This window comes from Misgurnus anguillicaudatus, chromosome 7, assembly GCF_027580225.2.
Source record: "Misgurnus anguillicaudatus chromosome 7, ASM2758022v2, whole genome shotgun sequence".
In the NCBI taxonomy this organism is placed as follows: domain Eukaryota; kingdom Metazoa; phylum Chordata; class Actinopteri; order Cypriniformes; family Cobitidae; genus Misgurnus; species Misgurnus anguillicaudatus.
Genome location: NC_073343.2, coordinates 17,314,828 through 17,330,371, shown reverse-complemented (window position 1 = coordinate 17,330,371; position 15,544 = coordinate 17,314,828). Strand labels below are relative to the sequence as shown.

Sequence of the window (15,544 nt, the reverse complement as noted above, 5' to 3'; positions counted from 1 at the left end):
AACAATCCAGGTAACACTTTGGAGTCAGAAAATTAGTGAACGTAAAATTTCTGTGGAACTAGTTACTAAAAAATAATTAATTGAGCCAACAATTTATTTTTTACAGTGTAGGCCGCTGCATGCGCATGCTTGTGGAGAAATCTCACTTCAAAGAAATCACCTGGCAACCCTGGTAGTATATATCGCTTTAATGATTACAAGGTGGTTAAAAGATGAATGGACGGATAACCTCATGAGCAGGGTAGAATAATTCATTTCAAAGCTTGTCATTTTATTCTTAAGATAAACATTTAAGATGTTCTTAAGTAAATATTTGAGAACAACTTAAATGTTTGAAAATTGCACTAAGTAACATTCTTACCAATTTCTTATAATTTATCTAAAGAAATTTCATATTTTTTGTCTGAATGTTTTCGTGAATCCAGCCCCAGATCAGAAATGACGTAGATAGTGACGTGTGCAAAACTGTTCCAATTATGCTCTTCACAGCTTCGGGCCCTTGCGCACTTACTCTGCTAAGTGCACTTTCAACAAGTGTCCACTTTGAGGAAGACCTTAGAGCTTAATGTGAATATTGTGACAGGGCCAAAATGTCCGACACCCGATAAAGTGCACTATATAGTGGATAGGGAACGGTTTCGGACACCACTCAGGTGTTAGAGGTCAGTCGTGTCCAAGAACAGTTATGTGGATTTCATTGTTTTGTTCAATAACATTAACAGGCAAATAAAGATGTTTTAAAGCATGGATACACTAAACACGATTGAGATTATATATGGTTTATCTGTGTTCTTCACGCTATGTCGAGTATTTTCATAACAATACTGTATATTTATAATGCTATGCTAATCGAGCATAGCCTTTATCATAAATAGCATAAAATAGTTTATTTTCTGTCTCACTTTGTGATCCGAAGCCACATCATAGTTGTTTAAATGATTTTTAATGTTATAAAGTGAGTTTTATTATAAATCCCTTTATTTGTCATGTTTTGATGGTGTGCTAAGCTATCGTACTAGCTGTTCTGTAAACACCCACTGTCATGCACTGGAGATATGAGATATACGTTTTAGGAATAATTTCGACTGCTAAAGTTTTTTTGTAAAAAAAGGCATTTTATACTCTACAAAGAAAGCGAATTGAGACTTGATCAAAGAGAGGAAGAATTAAAACACTGAACAAAAATTGTGAGCAAATAATCATAATAATAAAAGAATAAATATTTAGACAGACATATGCCAGATTAAGAGTTGGATGCTTATATTTTATGGATCTGTCTAAAACATGGAACAATAGGACAATAAACTTGTAAATCAACAAGATGTAAATAAACAAACATTAGCTTAGCATTTTGTTTTTTCTAAATAAATTCACATGACATGGATTAAAAAACATTTTATAAAATACAGATTTTAGAGGTATCATCTTCAGATTTGAAACAGAACAGGGACAGAAAGACCTGTGGCTTTATCTGCAGTGCACTTCTAGATTGCTCCATGGGCAGTTTTATAGAAGTATTTCATATAAGTTTTGTGGAGTTATTAAAAACTTAAGATCTTAAATCAAGATAAATTAGAACTTTTTTCATTATGACAGTAACTAATTTTGACTTCTAAATAAACGTCCAAGTATCTGCTTTCAAATAAGACCAAATGAGACACAATTCCACCTTGTTTTTTGAAAACACCCATTAAACATTTACAGTGCTGGAGGAAAATGTCAGTAAACCCATAGACTAATTACTTTAATGAAAGCTAATTTGTGTCAGAAGCTGGCAAACTGGAGTCCAAAATAAAATTAGTGTGGTTTAGTGCAACTTTAATTGATTAAAAGTCACTCAAACATTTTAGAGAATGCTGTCCTTCAGACGCATCAGCTCTTATGAACCAAGATTTCCGATCAAGAGTTGTTGCACTCCATAAGGCTGAAAAGGGATACAAAACAATCTCAAATGTCTATAAATGGAGACAGTTTAATACTGTAGCTACCCTTGCTAGAAGTGGGCACACAGCCAAGATGACTCCTAAGGCACAGCACAAAATTATCAATGAAGTAAAGATGAACCCACAAGTAACAGCTAGAAGCCGCTGCTCTCCCAAAAACCATTTCTGAGAGCCTGAAGTTTGCAAAAGAGCACAACTATGGCCTGATGAAACAATAGTTGAATTGTTCAAGAAAAATACTATGGTGCAAAAAGGGCACAGCTTAACAACATCAAAACATCATCCCAACAGTGAATTATAGTGAATGAACATCATGATTTGGGCATTCTTTGCTGCCTCATGGCCTGGACCACTTGCATTATCGAGGGGAAAATGAATTCCCAAGTTTAACAAAATATCATACAGGATAATGTCAGGGTGGCTGTCCACCCATTGAGCTCAGGAGAAGTTTGTTGATGCAGCAGTACAATGACCTTAAGCATCAAAGTAAATCCACCACAGACTGGCTTAAGAAAAACAAAATGCGCCATTTGGAGTGGCCTAGTCAAACCCCAGACCTTAGCCTGTGGAATGACCTCAAGAGAGTGGCTTACACCAGACATCCTACAAATGTGTCCGAGTTGATCCATTTTTGTAAAGGGAAATGGCAAAAAATTCTTTCTGAACGATGTGCAGGTCTGATTCAGAGCTACTAAAAGCGCTTGTTTAAAGTAATTGCTGCAAAAGTTTGTTCAACAAGCTATTTAATACAAGGGTTCACTTACATTTTCGTCCAGCACAGTGAATGTTTAATGGGTGTTTTAAAAAATGACACAATAAACTAGAATTATTTGTGTGTTGTCAGCTTATGCATATTGTGTTTGTCTATTGTTGTGACCAAGATGAGGATCAGATCACATTTTATGGCAAATCACTGTAGAAAATGAGTATATTCCTAGGGGTTTACATACTTTTTCTTGCCGCTGTATTTTATTCGAAATATTTGACAAACACCATATGCACATTACATTTAATAATTCAAATGTAGACTAATGGTTGACTTAAGAATTTTGTTTAACATTTTCGTATTTAACTATAAGGAAAATAATAGAAAATCGAAATAAAAATACAATTACAAATACACATGAAATGAATGGATCAAATATATAATGTTACCCTTGAGAAGTTGAATAACAATGTTCTTCTCAGAAAAAAAACTTTTTAGGAAAATGACTATAGCAGACTCTTATCATTAACATATAATCATAAATAAAAAATCTATAATATTTATGCAATCAGATATGAAGAGTGTTAAACCTACAACTTACATTATATAAAAACAGTAAATTACAATGTATCCGGTTAATAATTGGTTGCCTTTGAAATTCTAAATCTTGACAAACTCTAGAAGTCATCTACTACATGCACAATAATGTTTCTGATATGGGTTTAATCCAATAACTAATGGTAAATTCAGATGGACTTTGACTTAATAGAGCTGATTTCTCTGCTGGGTAGTATGTCTAACATGCAAAAAAGAAAAGAAAACGTAATTAACCCAGTCAGCAACAACTGCTACATCATCTGTGGAATAATACATTTTAGATTTTTTTTCTCAGATTATGATACTATTAAAGTGCTTACTATTTTATCAAATCTAAAAGGAATGATTGCAGTTTAAGTTTAGTCTTTTCTTTTTAAAGTGCTCAGAAATTGCTACTGTTTACTGTACCCTGTTTGAACTTGCACATCTAGCCAAAACTTTCTCATCAAGAAGATCTGAAATAGAACATTTCGTACACAGTATTTGTTTAGCTGAAACTAACACCAGAAGACAAAAAAAATGAAGTAAACAGTTTATCAGCTATAAAAGTCTGATGCCTAAAGCCGTATTAAATACATATCTTTCAGGTTTGCTAAAGTGTTACAAGAAAACAAACTTAACCTAAAGATGTCTCAGCAGCATTCATCGACCAGCTTAGCTCCATTTATACCACGGTAAGTGACCCTGCTGGGCCTTACCAACACCCCATGGCCAGGCCGACAACTAAAATAGCGTTGATTGCCCACAGATCCATCATTTCTTCCCCTTGGGCTCCGCAGTTCAAGACCCAGCCAGAGGCCGGGGGCAAAGTCAGCTGTGCCAATGTAACGAATGGTACCCATTTCATTAGCACTAATTAGTAAGACCTGCATGCCCAGGTGCAGTTTCACAGTGCCGTCTGAGCCAGAGGAACTGGTGGTGCCACCCACTCGGTTAGGCACAGACCTAACATTATTGTTTGCCTTTGATATCCCCCAGCCGGCATTGACAATGCTCCAACGTCGCCGCAAGTTACTTGATCGGTTCCTGAGGAGTGGGGCAAGTGAGAAAAGGAACAAAAGACAAAGAGGTTTTGAACTGGACACAAGGCAATACAATAGAATTAACTGAGCTTTATGGGGCAGTTTCCCGGACAAGGTTTAGACTAATCCTGGACTAAAAATAAAAAAAAAGTATTTTAAAAAACAAACCTTACAAAAACAATTCTGGTATGCATATTGAGACAATACAATGGCACTGATATATGTTAAGATATGTCAGAACAATTTTGTTTTTTTAATTAAGTTAGCTCAAACATGCATTTTAGTCTGGGACCAGGATAAACCCTGTCTGGGAAACTGACCCTATATTTGTTATTTAACCCTATTAAACAAGATGTGTCGACACATTGGACCAAGCTCTATTTATTAAACTGTATCCAGTGCTGGGCAAGCTACTTGGAAAATGTAGTGAGCTAAGCTACCAGTTACTTCACATTAAATGAAGCTTCACTACACTGAAGCTACCCCCCTGGGAAATGTAGCAAGCTAAGCTACATCAATAGCTACTTTTTTATTTTTAACCAGCTTTATTATGTAATTATTTATTCAGTTTCAATTTATCATTTTTGTAATTATAGGCAATACAAGCATAATGTAGGCCTAGGTACTTCACATTTTGGGGCTGTTTGCTGGACTTATCCTACTCCCAGAATAAAATGCATGTCTGAGCTGCCTCCATTCAAAAACACCTGGCCCTGACAAATCTTAACACAAGGGTCTCCAACGTGGGCCCGCAGGCAGCAGGTAGCCTGCACAGAGTCTGTGAGGTGCTCGCCAAAGCACATTATATTAATAGTTTCAATTGTAATATTTATTACATGTTTTTATATTAGCTTGGCTTGATGACATAACACAGTCAGAGGTAGAGTACGAGTCTTCACAGAATGCGAGTGGTAATGTTTTGTATGAATGAAGGCTGCACAACTCAAAAATACGGAAACAAATGAAGTCCTGTGTCGATTCAAATGCACGCTTATTCTCAAATTCAGGACGACTTCAGAAATGTTTGGAAAATTGTAGCTTGTGTGGAAGCTACCTCACTACTTGGTCAAAAAAAGAGCTTAGCTACTGAAAAGCTATTTAATTTAGAAAGAAGCTAAGCTACCGCCAAGCTACTGAAAAATGTAGTTAAACTACTAGCTTCGCTACTTGTAGTGAAGCTACTGCCCAGCACTGACTGTATCTCTTCAACCACTTGCACTATAAAATAATAGGATAGCTACTGGAAGTAGACAACTTGCACCTTTTGACAATATATGGTTTATTACGGTATTTCTTGCTTTCCACCAGGCATCGCTGCTGTTTTCGTGGAGAGTGGAAGGGGCGGATTTGATGTGTGGGCGTGGTTTTTTCATGGGGAAGGGACAATAAAAAGAGTGATACGTGAAACCTTATTGTATGTAGTGTTTTGGACTAATAGTGTACAACCATTATATTAAATGAAAAATGACAAGATACAATAATAAATGTCAAGTTGCTTTCTATTAGTACATTTTTATATCATGAAATGGATTGTTGACATTTACAACAAGCTAATATAAAACTATAGGCTACGCTAATGTTATTCTGTCAGCAAATCACTACTGTTTTCATAGAGAGCGGAAGGGGAGGACTTTAACTGTGAATTACGGAGCGCATTAGGTTAAGAGAGCACCAGATTAAGTGAATGGAGTGAAAATGCCTGGAGAACTGCCGCAAGAAAGCCTCCTAAATGAAAACTGTGTCCATCAGTAACACTAAAAAGGACTTGTATTTATGTACTACCGTATATTTTAAATACAGTATATAAGTCTAAAGTGTTAGATTATTTAGCTCACTATGCATTTTTTACAGTTCTAAATTAAAAAAATGGAAGGACAGGGTAAGACAGGGTAACAACAAAAAATGTTTTGTTTGAAAAATGACATCAAACCCACCTTGTAACTTGACCTTTCCGACTTGGTTCTCTCTGTGTCGCAATAGCTGAGGATGTGCTAAGAGTGCGACGCATTCCTTAATAAATCAAAAACAAACATTTAAAAAAGTAGTTCACCCAAATATGAAGCATAAATTAAATAAAATAGTTGGAAGTGTACATTAATAGCCTACTCCGAAGAGTCTTTAGTTTTATCAGATTTATTAAAGACACATTAGCTTTACTGATTTTTTCCAATAACATACAAAAAAAATTTGGAAGGAAGAGTTACTAGCTGCGGGAGGAGTGAGTCACGAGTCAACACTTTACACAACACTGACTGGATAACTGGTGACTTACTACATGATTGTGTTGTTTATATAATATGCACGTACACGCATATTTCCAACATAACACAGAAGTCTTACTACCGCATTCAACTCGTGACCTGGTTGGGACTTTTCAATGAAATACAGCGTTAAACAAACACACACACACAAAACTCCGCTGCTACCCCGAATAAACAAACTATTTCCATTGTCTCCACAATGCTGGCTTTCTTCTCCTCACATCCAAAAACACACTTCTTCTTTCGTGCCATTGTTGAGTCCTGATATAAAACAAAGCTGTCGCGTGAAGTGATGCCTGTAACTTTGTGTCCTTGGTCTTGCTCTTCCGCTGATTGACGTGTTCCATTGCTAATACAAAAGTATATGTTACGCTAATTTTATTGTAACATAGCCTATGTCTGTAGGCTACAGTATGCGTTTTCAGTGGTTTGAAAAGTGGGGGCGAGTTTTTGTTTCATAGTGTCTCTTCTCAAAAGTCATTTATAAAAATGAAATTATCTCAGCCTTTTGTTCCATTTTTTTAAGAAACCTACCCATATTTGAGAGGTGATAAAAATAGAAGAAATTAAGATAGTATAATATTTTTGTTGTTTCAAAGCAGAGGGTCTGTTCATTTGATAAAATGTATGTTTATGTATTTAAAGAAAAACATTTTCTGGAAACCATTAAACTTTTGTGAAAATCATAAAAAATGCTGGAGCTGGCTGACAACTTTTTTAAATACTGTCGAGGAAGAGTCAAGAAAACACAAAAGTAAAAAAATATTCAGTAAAAAATTGTGCATATTAAGATGTATTTGAAAAGAACATGTAAATATGTCCAACTCTACAATTGCTCTTATTGACAATGCATAAGCGCACCCAAGAGACTAAACGTGAGTTCAGGTAAGGAGTAGCATGTTTTATTGTATATTTGTATGATCATAAATAATACTTTCAAATTATTTTAAGATAACATTTAAAGTAGTTTTAATCACCATATTTTAGCAGCGTGATGCATTTACACTGAAGACTACAGCTCTTTGAAGAGGGAGTGATCTCTTGTCACCTTTAATTCACAAATAAACTGGATGCTTAGAAAACACCCAAATATAGATTAGGGCTGTCAATAGATTAAAAAAATTAATATAGATTAATCGCATGATTTCATGAGTTAACTGTGATTAATCGCAAATTAATCGCACATTTTTATCCATTCTAAATTTACCCTAATTTAACACTTTTCAGGTTTTTAATATTCTAATCATATATACATATAAATGCTTTATGCAAATGTATGTTAACAACAGCCTGTTTACATTTTAACAGAATCACCAGCCATTGTTTTGTATATGAATTTTCCTTTCAGAAGATTTTTCTTTCTCCATTTTTGTTTGCTGCTGCATCATTTGTGACATGTGCTGGCAAATTGAGTCGGAATTAGCAAATTTAAAAAAAAATAGTTGTTCATATTTTGACATTATCTATTAAAAAATAGAACAATTCATGATTTTTTGAAATATAACAAAATATGACAGAACTACACGTGTTTGAAGTTGAAAGAGTCAAATTACCACAAACATTTCCACATCCATACCTTAAATTACCACATCAATACCTTAAAATCACTGGTAAAACTAATAGATTTAGCACACACAAAGCAAAAACATCATCAATGTATGTTCAACTTTTTTTTCTTTTGTTTGATTGACATTGAGACAGACTGCTTAAAATCTAAGTGATCTAATATAATGTTACACATCAGATAGTTTTACCCAACAGTTAACCAAACATTTACTTAAAACATAACAGATTATAGAGCCTACCTGCGTGAATTCTTATCAAAACAGATATTTGTAAAACTGTAATTTTGTGTAGATGTCTATATATCCGGGTCGCGCACTCGCGCGTCTGTGTGCACGCGCTTCAGATATCAGTCAGCCAGCGTGAGGGGATCGCTTTTGAGTCTTGTCGCTCTTAATAACTCTTTAACATTAATCAGGTACCGAACTTTATCTCTCTTAATGACTCTTTTAACATCAAGCAAGTCCTGCAGTCTATTTTCTAAGTCATGCATAAAAGCGAAACCAAAATGAATTGAGACGCATTTTTGTATTAGATTAAGCATTAGGAGGACGGTAACGTTACACCTCTCAGACGTATAAATAAAGATCATATCAGATGTCCAACGAGCATTTAGAGCATTGGATTTGGTAGACGATTTGCTTAATGTTCTTATTTCTATGAAAACCTTTTACTTGAGAGAGTCACATTTGTCTGCGTCTCTGTTCATTCAACTATGGGCTGGACCAAGGGTCAAACAAAAATTGCACGTTGCGTTAATCTCCGTTAATAAAATTAGTGGCGTTAAAATGAATTTGCGTTAATTTTGACAGCCCTAATATATATATATATATATATATATATATATATATATATATATATATATATATATATATATATATATATAGCAGATTTTTCCCAGACCAGAAGTGGGGGTTAAATTCCTACATTTGAAAGTACCAAAAAAAGCTAATTTAAGTAAATCCACAAAAAATATATACACTTAAAATTATATATTAAAACTAGGGCTGTCAAAATTAACATTTTAATGTGTTAACGCAAATTCATTTTAACGGCACTAATATTATTTTAATTTAAAATATCTGATGTGTAACATGATTTTATATTCTTCATTATACAGTAGATCTTAATGGGGACATTTCACAAGACTTTTTAAGATGTCAAATAAATCTTTGGTGTCCCAAGGGTACATGTGAAGTTCTAGCTCAAAATATTATAGAGATAATTTTTATAAAATTGCCACTTTGTAGGTGTGAGCAAAAATGTGCCGCTTTGGGTGTGTGTTTTTAAATGCAAATTAGCTGATATCTGCACTAAATGGCAGTGTCATGGTTGAATAGTGCAGATTAAGGGGCAGTATAATCCCCTTCTGACATTACAGGGGGAGCCAAATTTCAATGACCTATTTCAGTGTTTCCCAATCCTGGTCCTCGGGCATCCCCTCCCAGAAAGTTTTAGATGTCTCCTTATTTAAAACACCTGATTTGACTCATCAGCCTCCTTCCAAAATGGTAAACATGTGTCCCTAACAAGCTGATGAGTTAAAACAGGTGTGTTAAATAAGGAGACATCTAAAACTTTCTGGGAGGGGGTGCCCGAGGACCAGGGTTGGAAAACACTGACCTATTTTTTCACATACTTGCAGAGAATGGTTTACCAAAACTTAGTTACTGGGTTGATCTTTTTCACATTTACTAGGTTGATAAAACACTGGGAAAGAAAAAAAGTTTAACATATATTGATATTTTGCTAGTGGTATGAGGTCTAGTGTCCTTCTGTAATCCAGCCTGATAGGGGAGCTCTAATGATGATTAATTTGGTTTTAGCCTTTTCATATGTGTTAGGGCTCACCTCCCAGCTCAATCATTACATACAGTTGAAAGAAAAAGTATGTGAACCCTTTGGGCTTACTTGGATTTCTTCATAAATTGGTCATAAAATGTGTTCTGATCTTCATCTAAGTCACAACAATAGAGAAACATTAGTTTCTGCTTAAACTAATACCGCACAAACATTATACGTTTTCATGTTTTTATTGAACACAACATGTAAACATTCATAGTGCAGGGTGGGAAAAGTATGTGAAACTTTGGGTTTAATAACTGGTTGACCCTCCTGGCAGCAATAACCTCAACCAAACGTTTCCTATAGTTGCAGATCAGACATGCACAACCGTCAGGAGAAATTTTGGACCATTCCTCTTTACAAAAGTGTTTCAGTTCAGCAATATTCTTAGGATGTCTGGTGTGAATCGCTCTCTTGAGGTCATGCCACAGCATCTTAATCGGGTTGAGGTCAGGACTCTGACTGGGCACTCCAGAAGGCGTATTTTCTTCTGTTGAAGCCATTCTGTTGTTGATTTACTTCTATGCTTTGGGTCGTTGTCCTGTTGCATCGTCCATCCTCTGTTAAGCTTCAGTTGGCAGACAGATGGTCTTAAGTTTTCCTGCAAAATGTCTTGATAAACTTTTTTAAACGTTTCATCTGTCCACAGAATGTTTTGCCGTTAGTGCTGTGGAACATCCAGGTGCTTTTTTGCAAACTTCAAACGTGCTGCAATGTTTGTGCTCCATGGTGTCCTCCCATGAAGTCCATTCTTGTTTAATTTTTTCCTTATTTTAGATTTGTCAACAAAAATGTTAGCATGTGCCAGAGATTTCTGTAAGTCTTTAGCTGACACTCTAGGATTCTTCTTCACCTCATTGAGCATTCTGCGCTGTGCTCTTGCAGTCATCTTTGCAGGACGACCACGCCTAGGGAGTGTAGCAACAGTGCTGAACTTTCTCCATTTGTAGACAATCTGTCTTACCGTGGACACATGGACATCAGGGCTTTTAGATATACTTTTGTAGCCCTTTCCAGCTTTATGTAAGTCAACAATTCTTGATCGTAGGTCTTCTGAGAGCTCTTTTGTGCGAGGCATGGTTCACATCAGACAATGCTTCTTCAGAACAGCAAACTCTGGTGTGCGTTTTTATTGGACAGGGCAGCTTTAATCAACACATCCAATCTCATCACATTGATTGGACCCCAGGATGGCTGATTCCTGGCTCAAATTAGCTCTTGGAGAAGTCATTAGCCTAGGGTTCACATACTTTTTCCACCCTGCACTATGAATGTTTACATGTTGTGTTCAATAAAAACACGAAAACGTATAATGTTTGTGCGGTATTAGTTTAAGCAGACTGTGTTTCTCGATAGTTGTGACTTATATGAAGATCAGGGGCCTCATTTATAAAACTTTGCGTAGGATTTGCGTCGGAAGTGGCGTACGGATGAAACATAGGACGCGCGTACGCACAGAAATAATCGGATTTATAAAACCGTGCGCACGCACATCCTACGCATTTTCCCTTAATAAATCACAATCAATTCTAAATGTAGCGCAGCTTTTGCGGCTTCATGACACGCCCATAGTTGTCCATAAATAGTCCGTGAAACGCCCACAAGTTAATATGCATTGATTGCGAAATCATGGCAAACACAGAGAGGAAATCAAAAAAACGTAACTTCACTCAATGTGAAGTAGAAGTTATCGTAGGCGAGGTGGAAAAGAGGAGAAAAATGTTGTTTGGAGGGCACAGTGTGGGCATTACTAATGCCAAAAAAGGCACTTGAGTGGCAAACGGTGGCAGACTCCGTAAATGCTGTAGCCTCACAACCTCTAAAATAAAATAAAAAAGAAATGGTCGGACATCAAAGTCGAGGCACAAAAACGTCTAGCACTCCATCGCCAGAGTGTGTCTGCCACGGGTGGGGGAAAGGGGACATTGTTCAGCGCAAATGTAATTTCTTGTTGCTTTCTTAATGGTTTAGACATACGCCATACATTGTTTTATCAAAAATAAAACACACTAAAGGCATATGCATGAATACCATAATTCCGTAGATTATGAAGATATGGTTTACTATGAAAACAACTTTCCCCAGATGACAATTAATACATCTATCTATTTATTTATCTATCTATCTATATATCTCCTTAATTATCTATCTATCTGTCTATGCAATTGCATCTATATCTGCTCCGCCAGACGCACACATTGACGAGAATATAAGTTTTGTACATTATTTCGTTCTGTGAACTATATTCTTTATGAGGATGAATTGCACAACATGCCAATATTATTGCAGAACATATTTCACTTTTCTTTAAGCAAATATGTGTTCATTTAAATTTCTGTTGTAATTTTCGATTTCTTTATTTTTTTGTTTCACTGCTGATCGATCAAACGGGTGTTCGTGTAGGCTGTTAATTGTAAGACTTGCTTTGTGAAGTCTTCATGTTATTTATGAGAGGCAGTGTTGTCACTTTCACTTTCACGTGTTTCTTCCATCTGCCGACGGTGTCGCCATTTCTCATTTCACCCGTTTTTATGCGTACGCCTTGGTCAGAGCTTGCGTGACGGACAGCACATTTTCCCGTCAAGTTTGCTTTTTATAAATAACAACTATTGCGTAGAGAGTGGCGTACGCCTTCTTTTGTGCGTACGCAATGTTTATAAATGAGGCCCCAGAACACATTTTATGACCAATTTATGAAGAAATCCAAGTAAGCCCAAAGGGTTCACATACTTTTTCTTTCAACTGTATAGTAGCCTACCGAGCCCTGCACTCAACTTCCAAACATATTCATCTCACTTTACAACTTAAAATAGAAATGTTGAAATATTTATTGAAAAATATAAGACACATATTTGAGGTCAGCTATTAGAGTAATATGTTTATAGAGTTGCCCAGTGTGCGTGAATGGTTATGTTTCATGTTTTTACAGTCATGTATACTGTGGACGGAGACTAAAATGCCAGTAGAAATTGCACTTGAAGCTACACAACAAAATTTTCTGCACATGTGAAAGGTCAACTTGTGACAACATATTTTGTAAATGCATTCTTTACTTTTCTAATTGTACACTGTTATAAGATTCATACATACTCTGCTGATTTTGGACATACAGATATAATTTATACATCACTTAAAACCTTAAAGGGTTAACATATTAATAAAACGTATTAATGTTTCTTAGAGTTAATGTACAATTATGGGTATACTGTATTTGATGGACAAATGCATTAATTAATTGTTATTATTAAGTCTGCTAAATCAGGTAAAACCTATACATTTGTATTGTTAATTATAGTTAATTAGAATTCCCTTTTGAGCTAAAATCTGGGATTCCCTTAGCATACTTCCGTAGGAGGTTCAATAATATTTTAAATAACATTTTAATTTCCCCCGCTGAATCGCTACATTATTATAATATATTATAATAATTATTAATATGCCATTATTCACATTTACGATTTTTCACATAATTCAGAGACCACCTCAAGTGAGCTTAAAAACTTTTTAGCGAATTAAGGGATATTTGATCAAAATTACCTGTGTCCTTCAGTCGTTTTTGATGCGATGCTTCATAATGCACATCAAATCATGGAAACATGGCAACTAGCTTCCTATTGTAGCTTGCATCAAATTCAAATATCTGTTCCTTGCCTTTAAAACCACCACTGGGTCAGCACCCCCTTACCTTCTCTCGCTATACAAACTTATGTACCCTCTAGATCCCTGCACTCTGCCAACAAGCGACATCTTGGGGTGCAATCCCAAAAAGAGAAAAAACATTATCACGTACCTTCTCCGAATCTGTTCCACATATGTGGAATGATGTACCGGTTGTGACAAGATCTGCTGATTCTGTATCCATCTTTAAGAATCTGCTGAAACCTATCTTCCGCCACCTCACTTACTAATACAGAATTTAATATATTTTTCTATTTTTCTATCCTTATCTTTTCTGTCCTTGAAAAGAAGCCAATCTCAAATGCTCTTTCTATTTTAAAAGTTGTGCTTTCAAAGGAAACAAAATACATCTGGCATTGCATGAGGGTAAGTAAATTGTAAGAGATTTTTATATATTTAAATGAACTATTCCTTTAAAAAAGAACATATCTAACATCATCAATCAACAGCCTAATGTGATAGAAACAAGAAATGTCTAAACCTTCTCTAGTCTAAAAAGCGAATAAGACAGCAGATGCATTGGATAGCTCACCTGTAAAAGGATAGTTCATCCGAGATGAGGACAGCTCTGACAAACAGTCCACTGAGCCATGAATCCTGTTAGTTAAAACAAAGTAAATGTTCAAAATGATTTCTTTCAAATCATTTTTACAACTGACGTTCTGCTAGAAAACTATCAAGAAACTTATGTTACCCTTGAGTTTACTTTGTTTACAGTTAAGCAACAAATGTATAAGTTTTAAAAGTGTGACAGTCACAAGGGTTTATTCTGACAAATGCATATTAAAGTTATCACAAACAATCTGATGTACCCTAATAAAAATGCTACTTTTTCCAAATGCATCAATATTTGCAAGTACATATCCTACATGAGTATTAATACTGTATGTGATGGGTTGTAGGTAATATCAGCTGATAAAGAAATTTGTTTCAGAGGGGGAGAACGTTTTATTGAATGATAATGATAAACTCACATTTTAATTTGGAAAAAGTGTACTCATGAATCACAAAGTGTGTATTAAGAAAGAAAAGGCAAATCCTTACTGCAGAGTGCAGGTGGATGGGCAGCAGGCAGGGTTTTTTTTTTTTTAGAAAAAAAGAAAGCTGACTAAATGAAATAGAATCTGAAGTAGGTAGTAGGTGGGGGCTCACCATTGGTTTAGCTGGTGGTGTGTCTCTGACTGCCCTGAGGGCTAATTAATGGTGCTTTTCTATTGCATAGTACCCCATGGTTTGGGTCAGGTCGAGTCAGCTTACTTTTGGGGACTTTTCCACTGAGTGCAGTACATAGTACCCAATACATTTTTTAGTACTTTTTTATTTTTAAGCGACCCGAGCATGGTTGAACATCCACAGGTTGAGAATCAGGAAAACCATAACAGTTTATACGCGTATGTCTGCATATATGTTTAAATGCAACTTAAATGAGGCTCAGCGGAGCGCGTTGAGTGACGCCACTGGTGTTTGTACAGAAACTGTCATGTGAGACAGAGGTAGTGATAAACAAGATGTGCAAACATCTATTTGAGGTGGTCAAAATTAATTAATTAATTAATTTTGTTGTGGACTGAGAAATTAAATGAATGTATGGGAATGTACGACATCGTTCTCGTGTGTATGATGTCACAGCAGTAGGTAGTGCAAATAAAAGACACGCCTATAATCCCTCCCACTCCGAAGTGTTACTAAACTCGATGGAAGAGCTAACCAAGCCAAAGTGAGGTGAGCTGACCCGACCTAACCCAAACCAAACCGTGGGGTACTATATAATGGGAAAGTGCCATAAGAGAAGCGAAAAAGCTTTTAGAACAATCTGCTTATCAGCCAGTCAGCTGATTTTTGAGAAATGCAGTGGGAATCGGAAAGAGGAATATTGGATAGGTGACTGGTTTTGAATTAAGAATACATGATTCATGACAGATGGAGACG

The 15,544-nt window shown here is 35.8% G+C and overlaps 1 protein-coding gene across 1 annotated transcript in view; it reads right to left on the bottom strand.

Moving 5' to 3' along the window:
- Positions 1-1,213: 1,213 nt before the first annotated feature.
- LOC141365295 (CAP-Gly domain-containing linker protein 4-like) overlaps positions 1,214-15,544 on the bottom strand; it is a 110,412-nt gene continuing 96,081 nt past the window's right edge. The window contains exons 12-14 of the mRNA XM_073869491.1: positions 14,148-14,212; positions 6,203-6,278; positions 1,214-4,272 (exon numbers count right to left, since the gene is read on the bottom strand). Of these exons, the coding sequence (XP_073725592.1) occupies positions 3,879-4,272; positions 6,203-6,278; positions 14,148-14,212 (535 nt within the window). The 3' untranslated portion in view covers positions 1,214-3,878. The remainder of the gene's footprint in view (positions 4,273-6,202; positions 6,279-14,147; positions 14,213-15,544) is intronic.